General features: G+C 34.2%; 2 protein-coding genes across 2 annotated transcripts; one reads left to right on the top strand and one right to left on the bottom strand.

Annotated features, from left to right (window-relative positions):
* Positions 1 to 3: 3 nt before the first annotated feature.
* Positions 4 to 6,849, top strand: LOC106718676 (flap endonuclease 1). The gene is made up of 8 exons (XM_045684505.1): positions 4 to 163; positions 240 to 305; positions 510 to 713; positions 3,018 to 3,163; positions 3,678 to 3,845; positions 4,652 to 4,870; positions 5,518 to 5,667; positions 6,662 to 6,849. The coding sequence occupies exons 1-8, from the start codon at positions 82 to 84 to the stop codon at positions 6,767 to 6,769; spliced, it is 1,143 nt and encodes a 380-aa protein (XP_045540461.1). The 5' UTR covers positions 4 to 81; the 3' UTR covers positions 6,770 to 6,849.
* A 1,665-nt stretch (positions 6,850 to 8,514) lies between these two features.
* On the bottom strand, positions 8,515 to 14,060 carry LOC106718748 (glucose-6-phosphate isomerase). The gene is made up of 12 exons (XM_014512914.2): positions 13,831 to 14,060; positions 13,127 to 13,266; positions 12,603 to 12,771; positions 12,132 to 12,240; positions 11,811 to 11,975; positions 11,271 to 11,383; positions 10,892 to 11,018; positions 10,435 to 10,529; positions 9,818 to 9,976; positions 9,326 to 9,458; positions 8,961 to 9,102; positions 8,515 to 8,861 (listed from the first exon to the last, which is right to left on the bottom strand). The coding sequence occupies exons 1-12, from the start codon at positions 14,049 to 14,051 to the stop codon at positions 8,671 to 8,673; spliced, it is 1,764 nt and encodes a 587-aa protein (XP_014368400.2). The 5' UTR covers positions 14,052 to 14,060; the 3' UTR covers positions 8,515 to 8,670.
* Positions 14,061 to 16,000: the final 1,940 nt, after the last annotated feature.

Genomic DNA, 16,000 nt, shown 5'->3' with positions numbered 1-16,000 from the left:
CAAAATTCGCGCCAAGTAAATCCACCATCAATCTTTGCGACAGACAAATTTTATTGATATTTTGTTACAAGTTTCGTTACAATGGGTATTTTAGGTTTATCTAAGTTAATTGCCGATATAGCACCTCAAGCTGTTAAAGAAATGGAAATTAAAAACTATTTCGGTACTTTACGTTTCACCGGTTTGTTGAAATGTGTCTTTGCGAATGAATTGCTATATTTATTTATTGTAAATTACAGGACGAAAAGTGGCAATCGACGCTTCCATGAGCTTATATCAATTTCTAATAGCAGTGAGAAGTGAGGGTATGTAATTTATGTCATTAATATTAACCATTAATTTCAAACCAAGACGTACATTATCGTTCAAATTTTATGTCCATATTTTGAATTTAGAGCTTTAATACATGCAATTACCATAAATACTGCACTTTGTTTTGCAAATGAAGGTGCAGTTTCAAAGCAAGACTCTCTTTACTTACCTTTTATCATACTAAATTTAAATTTTAGGAGCTCAATTAACATCAGTAGATGGTGAGACCACTTCTCATCTGATGGGCACATTTTACCGCACGATTAGGCTTGTGGAAAACGGCATTAAGCCTGTGTATGTGTTCGATGGTAAACCACCAGATATGAAGTCACATCAACTGAACAAACGAGCGGAGAGAAGAGAAGAGGCTGAAAAAGAATTACAGAAGGCTACTGATGCAGGTAAATAATTTTTGGCTAAAATATACATTATTGACGGTCGAGTTGGCGATTGTAGCTTTTATGGCGAACACAATTATATCTAAGGACTTACTATCCAAAGTTTAAAGTTGCGGAGAGAGGAGTTTTTATTAAATAAAATCGTACTTAGGTTAGTTGTTTTCACTACTTTTGATGTAACTTTGACAGTTTTATTTTAGAAGTAGTCAAAGGTTTTTATTTTATACAGCCGTAAGTCATGTATGCTACCAAAATAAATTAAAAAAAATACTCTATTTAATTCGATTAAAGTTTTTTAAACCAAACGTATTATTTATTTTAATTTTTATTGCGAAATGTATCTTAAATTGATTAAAAATAATAAAAATCTGACATTTATATTGTTTAATTATTTCATAATTTTGAAGACACGGAACGCAAAACTACGAAGTAGCAAAGAGTATGTAACCATTTCATAGTATACTAGCGAAATGTTTACATACTCTTTGGCATTATCTATTAACGGTTTTTCAGTTGCGTGGCGTCATTGTGGTATTAAATTGTTTGTAAATTTGTATTGTAAGGTTGGATATGAGTCACAGAACCGAATCAGTCAACCCCGACACCACGTGGTACTTTCTGCCCTACCCCTAGAGTGTTTATGAAAAGCCGGAGGCGCGGAGGGGGAGCAGCCCCCGCCCGCTGTAACAAGGCGCGGGGGCCCGTGCGAGCCGTAGCGCGGAGTAGCTGCGGAGGCGAGTATAGGCACCCGCGCCTTGTTACGCTAGGGCGGAGGGGCTGCTCATCCCATAGCGCCGGAGACGTTGCAAATTTCTTTTGTTAGGGAATCAAATTCTGCCTATTTCATATGTTTTTTTTGTTATTTTTAATCAATTTAAGATAATATTTCGCAAAAAAAATTAAAATAAATTTGTCTTTTATTTAATTTATTTTAGTAAATAATAAATAAATTACAAACAAATGTCAGTTTTTTATTATTTTTAATCAATTTAAGATAATATTTCGCAATAAAAATTGAAATAAATATGTCTTTTTTTTTAATTTATTTTGGTAGCATACATGACTTATGGCTGTGGCTGTATAAATTTATTATTTACTAAAATAAATTAAATAAAAGACAAATTTATTTTAATTTTTTTTGCGAAATATTATCTTAAATTGATTAAAAATAACAAAAAAAACATATGAAATAGGCAGAATTTGATTCCCTAACAAAAGAAATTTGCAACGTCTCCGGCGCTATGGGATGAGCAGCCCCTCCGCCCTAGCGTAACAAGGCGCGGGTGCCTATACTCGCCTCCGCAGCTACTCCGCGCTACGGCTCGCACGGGCCCCCGCGCCTTGTTACAGCGGGCGGGGGCTGCTCCCCCTCCGCGCCTCCGGCTTTTCATAAACACTCTAGGGGTAGGGCAGAAAGTACCACGTGGTGTCGGGGTTGACTGATTCGGTTCTGTGACTCATATCCAACCTTACAATACAAATTTACAAACAATTTAATACCACAATGACGCCACGCAACTGAAAAACCGTTAATAGATAATGCCAAAGAGTATGTAAACATTTCGCTAGTATACTATGAAATGGTTACATACTCTTTGCTACTTCGTAGTTTTGCGTTCCGTGTCTTCAAAATTATGAAATAATTAAACAATATAAATGTCAGATTTTTATTATTTTTAATCAATTTAAGATACATTTCGCAATAAAAATTAAAATAAATAATACGTTTGGTTTAAAAAACTTTAATCGAATTAAATAGAGTATTTTTTTTAATTTATTTTGGTAGCATACATGACTTACGGCTGTAAAAAATAAAAACCTTTGACTACTTCTAAAATAAAACTGTCAAAGTTACATCAAAAGTAGTGAAAACAACTAACCTAAGTACGATTTTATTTAATAAAAACTCCTCTCTCCGCAACTTTAAACTTTGGATAGTAAGTCCTTAGATATAATTGTGTTCGCCATAAAAGCTACAATCGCCAACTCGACCGTCAATAATGTATATTTTAGCCTAATTTTTGGCCATGGAAAGATAAAATGCATTTCTCTTTTCACATGGCTTGTATCCTTAGTGGGTAGATTTTTGGGTAGGGTAGAATAAATAAAGTACACAATTTCATAGTCAAAAATGCTTTAGGATAATGTTATACCAATTAATAAAGTAAGTAACTAAAAAAAAATTCTTCCAAGGGTAACTTAGTAAAAAGGTTTAGGTTATTTACTGCCAAGGTTCAATTGTTCTTGCTTGCAAATGATGCATCTTTGCATTAATTTAATGCTTCACCCTGTGCATTTATTCAACAGGTGATCAAGCATCTATAGAAAAATTCAATCGTCGTCTCGTCAAAGTAACGAGACAGCATGGTGAGGAGGCGAGGGAGCTTCTCAAACTAATGGGAGTACCCGTGGTAGAAGCACCTTGCGAAGCTGAAGCTCAATGTGCTGCTCTGGTAAATTTTTATGTATAGCCATGTAGTGAGAGAGGCAGTGACTCAGGGGTTAAGCACTTGACTTGCAATTTGCAGGTCCTAGGTTCGAATCACGTTATGTACCAATGTGTTTTTCGAGTTTCGATTTACATATGTACATTTATCTGACGTTCTTACAGTGACGGAAAACATCGCGATGCTGCACATATCAGAAGAAATTCAATGATATGTGTGAAGTCAACCCGCACTGAGCCAATGGTTGACTATGGCCTAGTCACCCCTAACTTGGGGTAGGCTCCGAGCCCCTCAGTGGGGAGATATTATGAGCTGATGATGATGTAGTGAAAATGCAAGGAAATCAGTGTCTACGTGAAAAAAAAATATATTTAAGGGTCTTTTCTTGTCTTTATCTATGCTTTAGCAGAGTATGATTGAAATTTAATGGGCAAATTACAAAATCTGCTTAATTGATTAGAATGTGGCTCAAAGTGCATATGCAAAAACCTTGTTTTACATTATATATATTAAATTACAGGTGAAAGCTGGTAAAGTTTACGCGACAGCTACAGAAGATATGGATGCTTTGACGTTTGGTGCTAATGTACTGTTACGTCATCTGACATTCTCAGAGGCAAGGAAGATGCCCGTACAGGAATTCCATCTTGATCAAGTACTTAAAGGACTGGAATTGAATCATACAGAGGTAATTAGAATTTAATATACTATAAATCGAGTCCTTACAACTAACTTAAGTAATGTCAACTTTATCAGCCCTACAACAGCTAGTGGGCCTTAGCCTAGTCCAGTAAATCTCAACATATCTGTCTATTATAGTCCATTTCTCCAGCTTTTGATAAATTTAAGATTTCATCAGTTTTAAGCCATATTAATTTATAATTGACATTATTTTCTGTAGGGTTTTGGCAAAAATAACACGGATTGAGTTATATAAATTAGTCTTATTAAGGAACACATCAGACTTACATTGCAGAAAAAAGCAAAGAGAGAGAGTGGTAGCAATAGACACATAGATTATGTAACCGGATAAACATTCATTGTTTAATTGATACAGAGATCATAGAGTATAATTAATTACAAATTGATTGGCTTATATAAAACTAGCTTTTACCCGCGACTCCGTCCGCGCGGAATAAAAAATAGAAAACGGGGTAAAAATTATCCTATGTCCGTTTCCTAGTTCTAAGCTACCTGCACACCAATTTTCAGTCAAATCGATTCAGCCGATCTTGAGTTATAAATAGTGTAACTAACACGACTTTATTTTATATATATAGATTGATTGGTTTATATATAACTAGCTTTTACCCGCGACTTCGTCCGCGCGGAATAAAAAATAAATGCACAAAAGATAAAAAAGTTCCTATGTCCGTCTCCTAGTTCTAAGCCTTCCCATCAATTTTCAGCTAAATCAGTTTGACCGATATTGAGTTATAAATAGTGTAACTAACACGACTGTCTTTTATATATATAGATTTCTAATATTTTCAGTTCATAGATCTCTGTATTCTCTTGGGTTGTGACTACTGCGGATCTATTCGTGGTATTGGACCGAAGCGAGCCATTGAATTGATCAAACAACATCGTTCTATAGAACAAGTTCTTCATAACATAGATACAAACAAATACCAACCGCCTGAAGACTGGGATTTTACTAATGCTAGGAGATTATTTATGGAACCTGAGATTACAGATCCTAAGGATATTGAGGTAACTCATTTTTTTTGTTTTTAGTTGTAGTTTTTTTATTTTTATTTTATACTAGTAAAGAGCGTCAGTGACTCATAGGTTTAGCACTTGATTTGCAATTTGCATGTTCTGGGTTTGAATCCCGCTATGTACCAATGTGATTTTCGATTTATAATATTAGTAAGATTATCTAATTAATTGGATATTAAGTTGTTTAATAGCCCTTGAGTGTAGAACGACGAATCTATACTAAGGCTTTACTTAAGTATTTTTATTTAATATTTATTTAAATGTACTGATTGAGCATATTTTAAAAGAATGTTAAATTTAGATTTTTAATATAATATTAACAAAAATAAAATGTTATTGAAGTGTCGTATAATTAGCTCCGTGTTAACTTTCTCTATAGATTTTGAAATTACTATTTATGTAAACTGGAAAATGTTTAAAAGAACTAAATTATTATTGTACAAGACTCTGGTACCTACATATGCACCTGTATATTGCTATGCCCTTAATTGTAAACATCAATAGAAATACTGTAACATGCAATAAAGGAATAAATAAATAAATTAATAAGTTTACATTTAAGTATAAAATGCCATAAAACAGTAAAATCCTACATAAAAACATTAAACAAAGTTCAAACAGCTAGTATTTTATTTCAGTTGAAATGGACAGATCCAGATGAAGACGGTTTAGTCAAGTTCTTGTGCGGTGACAAGCAATTTAATGAAGACAGAGTACGGAACGGAGCCAAGAAACTGTTGAAAGCAAGATCTGGTACAACACAGGGCAGGCTGGATGGATTTTTTAAGGTACAGTTAAAGTAATTCTATTCCCACTTGTGATGAATCCATCCATCCATCTATTCCGCATTTGCCGCGTATTTGCAACACGAACGGCACTTTGGCATTGTAGTCCGTAGATGGCGCCACTTATATTAAAATAAAACAAAATGTTTTACGTTGTTGAAAGTATAATTGAATATTTTTATCCTTAAGCCACTAAAATGATGGTTTTAGTAAACTTATAGAATGTAATCATTGGGTTTAATATCACTTTTACCAAGCTCAAAATTATGCCGAAGATTTAAGGTTTGACAAAAAAAACTTTCACACATATTACGAGCACATTCGTTGTTAACTTGGACGAATTGTGATTAGGTAACAATACCACTTGTTTATACTACACTGTGCTTCACTCCGCGATATAGTTTTTTTTTTTTTTTAAGCGCAATAAAGTTTTCTATAACCCGCTGCCACTGACGTGCGTGACGTCACTATTTATCTATCATCCATTCAACCATCCATCCATTCATCCATCTAAAAAATCGCATTTATAATATTAGTAAGAAGTAAAATTTGACGATTATACTTTTTAAAATAGCTTTTACAATAAAGCTTTTTTACAAAGGTAATGAGAATGAAAGCTTTGACTATAGATAATATTCTTAGGATGTTAAATAATACATAATTTTAAAATGTTTAGATTATATATTTAGACTAGCTGTCGCCCGCGACTAAATGAAAAATAGATCTTGTCCGATTCTCAGACCTACTGAATATGCTCACAAAATTTCATGAGAATCGGTCAAGCCGTTTCGGAGGAGTACGGGAACGAAAACTGTGACACGACAATTTTATATATTAGATATCACCATACTCAGAAACGTTTAACAATCACTAAGCGAGTTCATTAGTAATGTAATATGAACAATCTATACTTAAGGTGCTAAAGTAACCTTAAAATTACTCTGAGTGGAACTTTAAGATCTATGAATGTATTAAAACAAGAAATCTTTTATACCAGGTGTTATCAACAACACCAAATCCTAAAAGGAAAGCGGAAGAGGACAAGAAAAATGCAGCAAACAAGAAAGCAAAGACTGGCGGTGGCAGGGGAAGGAAACCTAAATAATCTAAATTGGTATTATGTTTATGTTATGACGAGTTTCCACTATCATTACACATGTTTAACAACATAAGACAACATGTTTAAAAACATAGATGGATAATATGTTTTGAATTACATATGCTCAATAAGTGACAGGTTCACTTTATGTTGTATTAGGTATAAATGTTTTCATATATCTTAGCTGCTCTTAAGTTCGCGAGTCGCGGAACACAATGTTAACGGATTGAGCCGCCAAGATATTTGAAAAGAGTTGTACTCTCTGTTTTATATATATTTTTAGAAACATTAATATGTATAAGTATATTGTAACAAATATATCTGGACTGGTAATATGGCGCTGATATCGCGTTTAGTTTTGTTATAAAAAAATATGTAACAACCACGACAAGTAAGCTACCCTAGATCTTCAAGGCTAACTGAACCAATCAAGTCAATAAGTCAATCTAAATTATGACAGCACAGTAGCGCCCTCCTGTCAACGTCAAAAAGTGTCAATCCTTCTCGTACTGTAGCTGTTTGGTTATTTTTTTCTTTTATGTTATTTTCTATGCCCATTAAAGGATTTGCATATTTTTTGGTAGAACCAAACGCGATAGCGCCTCATTGTGCAAGACATCCTTTTTGACTATGGGTATGTTCCAATATGCACTGCGAGCACTGCACAGTGCTATCACTGTAGAAAAATTTGTTCCATTATGGACTGCCAGTGTACTGCCGCAGTACCCTAGGGAAATATATGACGTCATTAATCGCCGCCATATTCTACTGTGAGCACTGGCGTTTTCGAGGTAAGGTACTCCGCAGTACCTTGATCACGTGATCAGTCAAAACCACTCGAGTGCCTAACGTCTTATAAACAAAGCTACAGTTTAATCAGAAAATTTTAAAGTTCTGTAATTAGTTTGGATTAATAAATAAAACAATGGAAGAATTGCAAAAATTAACCTTATTAGACTGTCAAAAAATACGGCTGACAGTATACGGGGTTGCGTTCCGTTTAAATCGTAACCAGTATAACTGGCTATAAAGGAACGGTTTCACAGTATACTGAATTGACGTCACACTGTACAGTGGTCGCAGTGCATATCGGAACATACCCTATATACTACGACAATCTTGTGACACATTTTTGATATTGACAGAGGGGCGCTACTGAGCTGTCTTAATTTGAGTTTTGTCAGATAACTTTGTAGGTCCATTAATGACAATAGTTAAGTATTTTTTTTATAAATAAAACAAATCTGTCATATCTATGTAAATATTCTTTATTAACGTAAATTAAATTTGTTCAAAAACTCTGAAAAGCTAACAATTTCAACTAGCATCCTACTCGCATACTATTTAGTACAGATCTATAAACATATATGTTTTTATATATTTTAAATCCAAAAGTCTGTTCAAACTTTTTTCTTCTGACATAATTTACGTACAATTTCTAAAATGTATAAATAACAAATTTTAATCATAACAAAAAAAAATGTAGTAACGCAATTTTTAATTATTTTGTTGTATGACTTAAAATAATGCATTATCAAAAGAAGAAATAATAAAATTGTCAAAGATTAACTGCCCCACTTGTTAAGTACCTAAGTGTTCAGTGAGGGTTAAGTGTTCCCTTTATTTTAAATTACGTAGAATTCTACACTAAGTATCTGAGGGATGCAAAAGGTACATTTTTTTTGTAATTAAGTAGTTGTCAAAATAAATTGACAATTGTGACCATAGATTAAAAAGCAATAACGGGATAAAAAATGTCAAAGATTAAGCATTCTTTCAAAAATAATTGTGACCATAGATTAAATAAGCAACAACGGGATAAAAAATGTCAAAGATTAAGCATTCTTTCAAAAATAATTGTGACCATAGATTAAAAACTCAACCACAAACAGATGGGACATCATAGATTAAGCGAAGTTTTCCTTCAAGAAGTTGATGAGACCGTTAGTAGAGGGGTCATGTGTGGTGACTGGCTTGTTGTCCTGTAACTCAGGCTCTATGGCCTTGGCCAGTTGCTTGCCCAACTCAACGCCCCACTGGTCAAATGAGTTGATGTCCCAGATAACGCCCTGAGTGAAGATCTTGTGCTCGTACATTGCTGAGAAATAAAACATGTAAAGTATTGTGGCCATGTTTGTAAATTTATTAATGTTGAAAAAAAAAATTAAGACAAATGGACAGATATTGGATAACTTACCAATTAGAGCTCCAAGTGTGAATGGAGTGAGTTTCTTTACCACGATGGAGTTAGTGGGCCGGTTGCCGAGGAAAACTTTGTGCGGCAAAATCTTGGCGATAGATTCCGGAGACATTCCAGACTTCTCCAATTCAGCTTTAGCCTGAAACAGTACAAATCATTAAAAAAATCGACTATAATAACCTCAAATACAGAAAAGTGTGCTTTCAAAGTACATTAAACAAAGTTGTATTATTTCTAGACTTTATTAAAAATAAAATGTACTCTTTTAAATTATAACATCTCAATTAGTAAAGGAAATCCATGATCTCTGCCTACCTCTTTGGATAAAGGTCGTGAGTTATGTTGTTAGATTATAAACTGACCTCAGCCTCAGTCTTGCCCTTCATGAGAGCCTCCGTCTGCGCGAGGAAATTAGCGAGCAGGATCTTATGATGAACACCACCAGAAATGGGGTTGTGAGTCTGCGCAGGCGCAATGAAGTCGCACGGGATCAACCTGGATAATAACAATCAAGTTATATGTAAATTTCAAAATGAATGGCAAAATAGAGAAATGAAACATAGATATTTGAAACAAGTTAGGTTCAAGATGGCTACTTTATATGACAGAGTATGGGACATACAAAAAAGTTATTCCTTCTTCCTATACTTCTCCTCTTCCCATCCTTTTAAAAAGAAAGACAACACGAGAATTTGCTTCCACATACACCTGTCTTCTGTGGTCGTGGTTTCTAGTGAAAAGTCCATTGTTGCAGCAATTATCTGCTGCGGACTCGTCATCAGCCTGCTCTTTTCCCTACTAAACGTTACCACAGTATCTTCTGGACTCTACCACTGTTAAAAATATGTCTTTACCTGGTGCCCTGATGTATGAGCTGGTAGAAGGCGTGTTGTCCGTTGGTACCAGGTTCCCCCCACACTATCGGCCCGGTGCTGTAGTCAGCGCGTGCGCCGCTCCTCGTCACATACTTACCGTTGCTCTCCATGTCACCCTGCTGGAAGTACGCCGCGAATCTGTAAGAAGTCATCTGTCATCCCCCTTGCCCTTGTCACATTCTAATGGTCCTATGTATAAGGGCCAAAGTAACAAATTAATGATTTTTATGTTAAAAGCTACGTCTTAGTCTAGTTCAACATGCATTAAAAACAAATACACATTTACAGGTGTACACTGTTTTTTGGTAAAGCAAAAGGGTCTAAGCGGCATTTAGGTAGGCCTTCGTGATTGTATCTGGCTTTCTTCCTCAAGATTAATCTATCTTTCCGTTATTTTATGAAATCACCTTTCAGGTAATCTATCCGTCTCTATAACTTCTAATCTTAAAGATTTATTATGGGTAAAACATTTATCTGTGTCAAATTTCATCGAGATCCGTTAAGCCGTTCTAGATATGCGTAATAAAAAACATGTAACTATTTGTCTATACATTCGCATTTATAATATTAAGTAAAATATGTAAAATGACATTAACCTGTGCAAGTACTGGTCGTATGGTAGTAGCGCGTGTGTCTCCGCACCGTGCAGGTTGTGGTACCACACTCCCAATAGCGCGAGAATCACCGGCGCCTGCGCAAAAACGTCATACACACAATATTAATAAATTTACTTATATACTGCAATAAATTGTGAAACAAAGTTCCCTCCTTTATTTCAGACAGAAATTATATTATAGGTAATCCACATATCGCTGATTTGTATCCGACTCGAAGGACCAATTCTGGTAAAAATTTTAATTTTATCTCGCAAGAAAAAGTTTATTAACAACTATCTTTTAATTAATTTAAATGTGTAGTTAATTTTATTTTATTACGTTTTATTATTGATAAGTTATGGCGACCAAAACTGTAGATCCCGGCTAAACACCATGTCGGGTATTACGACAGTTTTCGGCCCTTTCGATATTATATGCGGTTTTGATTGTAACTTACGTTCTTCTCCAAAGGCGCGGTGGTGAAATGCTGGTCCATGTAGTTGGCTCCTTCTAGAAGCTTCTCGAAGTTATCGTAGCCGATGTACAGTGAGATAGAAAGACCGATTGCAGACCATAGAGAATATCTGTATAATTTTTTTTTATAAATTACATTACTTGCTAAAAATAAATGCTTTTAAATTAAAAACAGACAGGACAGTGATTAACAAACTTGTTACAGCTTAAAAAAAATGTCCTTATTGCAAATTCTTTTTCCACCCTAATTCCTTTGATATAATATTTTTTAGGAGATCAGAGGAAATTGAAAACATTCTAAAGATCCTTCTTAAAGTGTTTTGTTTAAATAAAACCTATTATATTATAAATAATGCCAATACCTTCCACCGACCCAGTCCCAGAAACCAAACATATTTTTGGAGTCGATACCGAAGGCGGTCACCTTCTCGCCGTTAGTGGACAGCGCCACGAAATGCTTGGCCACCGCTGACGGCTGAATAATAAAATGTTTGTATCATAACACACAAATAATATTTTTTTTACAAACGAGCAAGCGGCCACCTGAATACGCCGAAATGGCGAAGCGATCGCTGCCCATAAATATTCCAATCTCAGATCAACGGCGGATCGAGGAGACGCACAGAAAGAGAATATTCCCCTCCATCGAATCCACTTCCCCTTCCTATCCGTTTCTAATAACATAAAGGTGGAAAGGGATAAAGGACTAAAATAAGGCCCCCGATAACTTTATAATTCAAAATTTGTTAAGTTAAATTACTAGTGACATAAAAAACTGACATTTACCATAAAACGGTCACCATCATCTCGTATCCTTACCACACTCATGTATAGGATCTGTCTTGTCATTTCAGTAATTTATCAATCCTTTCGCATAATACATTTATAATTTAATAACTTACATCTTTAGCAGCCTGCAGGAACCAGTTCTTGGCCGATGTGGCATTGGTGATGGTCTCCTGAGTGGTGAACGTCTTGGAGGCGATGATGAACAGCGCTGTCTCAGGGTTGAGGCGCTTTAGTACTTCAGCTAGATGCGTGCCGTCGATGTTCGATACGAAGTGTACCTTATTTCAAAGTAAGTAAAGTTGAATTTACTTGAAGCGAGATTTCTCTAATCTCCCGATCTCTTCCTCTCTATTACATTACATTGATACTACAGAGTTTGTTGTAGTTTTACAAAGGTCTGTCTTGTTCGGCAAAAAGTCAAAAACAAATAGTACCTTAAGATGATTGGCATAGGGTTTGAGGGCCTCGGTGACCATGAGAGGACCGAGGTCTGAGCCGCCGATACCGATGTTGATCACGTCAGTGATCTGCTTGCCCGTGTATCTGAAATTTTACATATTTATGACGATCAAGCCAATCAAACAGAAATAATTTGACTTGCTGTCGCCCTTGACTTCGTTTGCAAGGGATTAAAAAATAAAAACTCGATTAGTAGCCTATGTGTTCTTCCAGACTATTTTCTACATCTATGCCAAATTTCAGCACGATCCATGCAGCCGTTCTGGAGATACTTTCCAACAATCATCCATCCATACTAACATTCACATTTATATTATTTGAGAGATCTGTTTTTTTTTCTGTAATGCAATATTGTGTATAAAGCGATAATTAAAATTGAAATCAATAAAATACCACAAAATCTTTGTTAGGACTACCACAAATTATTTACTTTTAGTAGTACTGACCCTTTCCACTGTCCGCTGATAACTTGCTGTGAGAATTCCTTCATATGAGCGAGGACAGCATTGACATCAGGCGTGACATCTGCTCCATTAACTAGGATAGGCCTGTTCTGTCTATTACGTAGAGCAATATGCAACACTGCACGGTTTTCTGTGAAATTTATCTTCTCACCTAGAAATTAATGTTAGTAAAGACCTGGATAATTACTTAATTGTGTTACATTGTGTGTGTTTTGAAACACTTTTCTAGAATAAAACGAATATACTACACGATGAGACCTGGAAAAGTCTGTTGAAGATTTTTCATTAATATTTAATTTAAAATATACAAAATTGTTATTTAAAAATAATTTAGCACTAACATTTAGTAAGATTACAAATTATAAAAAATGTAACGCATAACAAAGCTATCGCCATCGTCTTTGTCAATTCAGAAAAAAGTTGCTTTGTATTATTAATTCGAAGAGAACAAGAGATATCAATGAATATGCAGTTGGAAATGTGTGTTGGTGGTCCCTTCATCTTACCTGAGAACATAGCATCTCTGGCTTGTTCAACTCCTCGACTTTTAGCCAAGTTAAGGAGTAGTTCAAAAGCTGTAGCATCCAAACGGTTCTTAGAGTAATCTAATAAAATTTCACCATCATTAGGTGTTGGTAGACGTAGGCTGAAATATTTAGAACATACTAAGAAAATGTTACAACAGATAAGAGTGTTGCATCATAAGGAAAACAATTTTATACAGTTAAAATGACTATATACTATATTTTTCACTACATATGTTTCACATATGTAATTCTAGTTAGTATATAAATAACATCATAGTTATCCATCTTAAATATAACAGATATAGTTAAAAAAAAGAAAATTGTTATGTAAATTATTTAATGTTTACAATAATTTTTATAAATAATTTATATACTTGTTAGTGGTTTTAATATTGTTTTCAACTGATAAATATGTAGAAAACATATCTTTTTATTATATTTGATCTAATATTTATTATAATTCCATTTCTGAAAGTAATTTTTCGGTAGTACGTTCAACCTGTGACATTGCTTTGTACCGACGACCTTTTAAAAAATTTTATGTCATAACTCTTAAAATTAAAGATAAGAATAACTAGTTAGCTTAAATAAGAATTGATATATATATATTAACCGGTTATAAAAAAATATGGCTAATGCAGAATTATTCAATATCAATGAATATAAAGTTAAGTCCAAAGTACCTGAACTTTTTAAATCTGTCGGCGTCCTGTTGGAAAAGTTGTAAAATGTTAATTTTTTCGGCGTTAGCATTGTAATACTCCTGGAGTTTCTTATATGCCGGATCTTGTTTTAAATTAATTTTCGGCTCCATTTTATTTGAATAAATTACACAACAGTTTTGAACACGAAAGCTTGAACACTGTCGTATCAATAACTTTGATAATGAACGTCTTGTTGACATTTCAATGACACGCGAAGGTTATTGGCGTTTTGATAATGCTTTTGAGTTGCATTAAAAATGACGTTCAAATTTAATGCTAAAAAATTAGAAAAAACGTTTTTTACTATAATTTAATTTTTTTATTATATTAAATCATTAAAAAATTTATTACTTTAAATACAAATACAATGAAACTCGGGAATTATGCTTATTTTTTTATTTAACCTTGTGCCTAATAAAATATTTTATGTTGTTATAATTTTGTCTATAAAATCTCGGACAGCTGATAACTTTGTATAAACAGCTGGTATTCCGATTTGTCCGCAAGTCTTCCGTCCATACGATACAAGTCCAACAACTTGATTCTCATACGTGAGCGGTCCACCACTGTCACCCTGGAAATATATGGGTTTAAATAACGCGAGACATACTGCCGCACACATAGTTGTTAATTAGTTACTAAGGGACACTTAAAATGAAGGGCACTTAGGGCTTAAGAGATCATTAAACGACGCTGAATTCGGTAGTACTCTCTATTAAACGGTCTTTTTTTAATATTTTAATGCCACCAAAGCATACCTTACAGCTATCTTTGTTAGTTCCACCTGCGCACATCATTGTTGATGTCAGTTTCGGAAAGATTTTCTTACAATCATTTTGATTAACATAAGGTATTGTAACTCTTAAAAGTTGACTGGAAAATGAATTTTCGTCCGCCTGAAAACATTGACCATATAGAAAGACTAACTACTAGTTGCATTTTAGAGGTAAGAACGCGAAGGAGAAATATTACTCATGTTCATGAATAAAAGAAAATAACTGAAACGTTATACACTAAACGAAATTTAAAAATCGGTTACGAAAACTTATAGGCTTCATACTTCATCCTTATAAGAAAAAAAAACAAGTGTCGTTTCGACTCCATTTATGATAATTTTCTTTCAATATTTTTGAATTACGAAATAACATTTTAGTTATAATTATTATGTGCTTGTATAAGGTATTAAAAATATCTTGTTGGAACGAAGTTCCTTATCGCGCGTTGTGAAAGGGGGCTAGACGGAAAAAATTCTTACGAAAAGTTGTCATGACACTTTTTGCTATATCACCATGGCAACGACGTGACAATATATAACGAAAATTCATAGAAATAAAATGTACTTCTTGTGAAGACTTAAGTTTTTAATGCATAGAATAAACATTGGTTCCTTCACTAATTAATTGAAAGGAACTTCGTTCCATCCGGGTGTCCCTTGACACCTCTCAAGTTTTTTTTTGTTACCGGATTAGTCCAACCGAAGCCCATCGTATCCAACATCGTTCCATCGACTATTTCCAAATCTTGTGAAGCCATTTCTATTTTCTGGACTCGATCATTGAATGTCAGTTTATCTTTGATTTTTATAACTAATACATCACAATCGTTATTATCTTTATTGTATTTTGGATGTATAATAGTTTCATCTATGTCGTAATCTACACCACCTTCTAAAGCGTCATCAGTACCAACGGTTACTCTGTATTGTGCGATCGATGTTCTGGAAGATGAAATTTCATTGTTATTGATGAGTCCAGTGTTTTAACATATTGCTATCCTTCTCATTGTCTTCAAAAATAATAGATTTAACAATAATATAGGCAAACAAAAAGGACTTCTTTTCAAAGTTGACCTTGTGTACCTAACATTATATTCTGCGCAGCCAAAATATTTGACATCTACTGTAATAATTTATGATTCTAGGAAAGGTTCCAAAATTTTAAATGGATCAGATCTTTATTCCTAGAAGAACTAACATTATATGGGTTGCTAGAATGTCCATTAAAATGTTTTCAAAAGCATGGGTATAAAACCTTTTTTTTGGGAATCAAGTTTTTCTATATTTTTTTTATATGAAAATGTGGCAAACGAGAAAACGGTCATCTGAATTCGCCGAAATAGCGAGGCGACCGTTGCCCATGGACATCCGCAA

This window comes from Papilio machaon, chromosome 26 (assembly GCF_912999745.1).
Source record: "Papilio machaon chromosome 26, ilPapMach1.1, whole genome shotgun sequence".
In the NCBI taxonomy this organism is placed as follows: Eukaryota; Metazoa; Arthropoda; class Insecta; order Lepidoptera; family Papilionidae; genus Papilio; species Papilio machaon.
The sequence above is the reverse complement of the archived record's forward strand: the minus strand, read 5'-3'. Positions and strand labels throughout refer to the sequence as shown.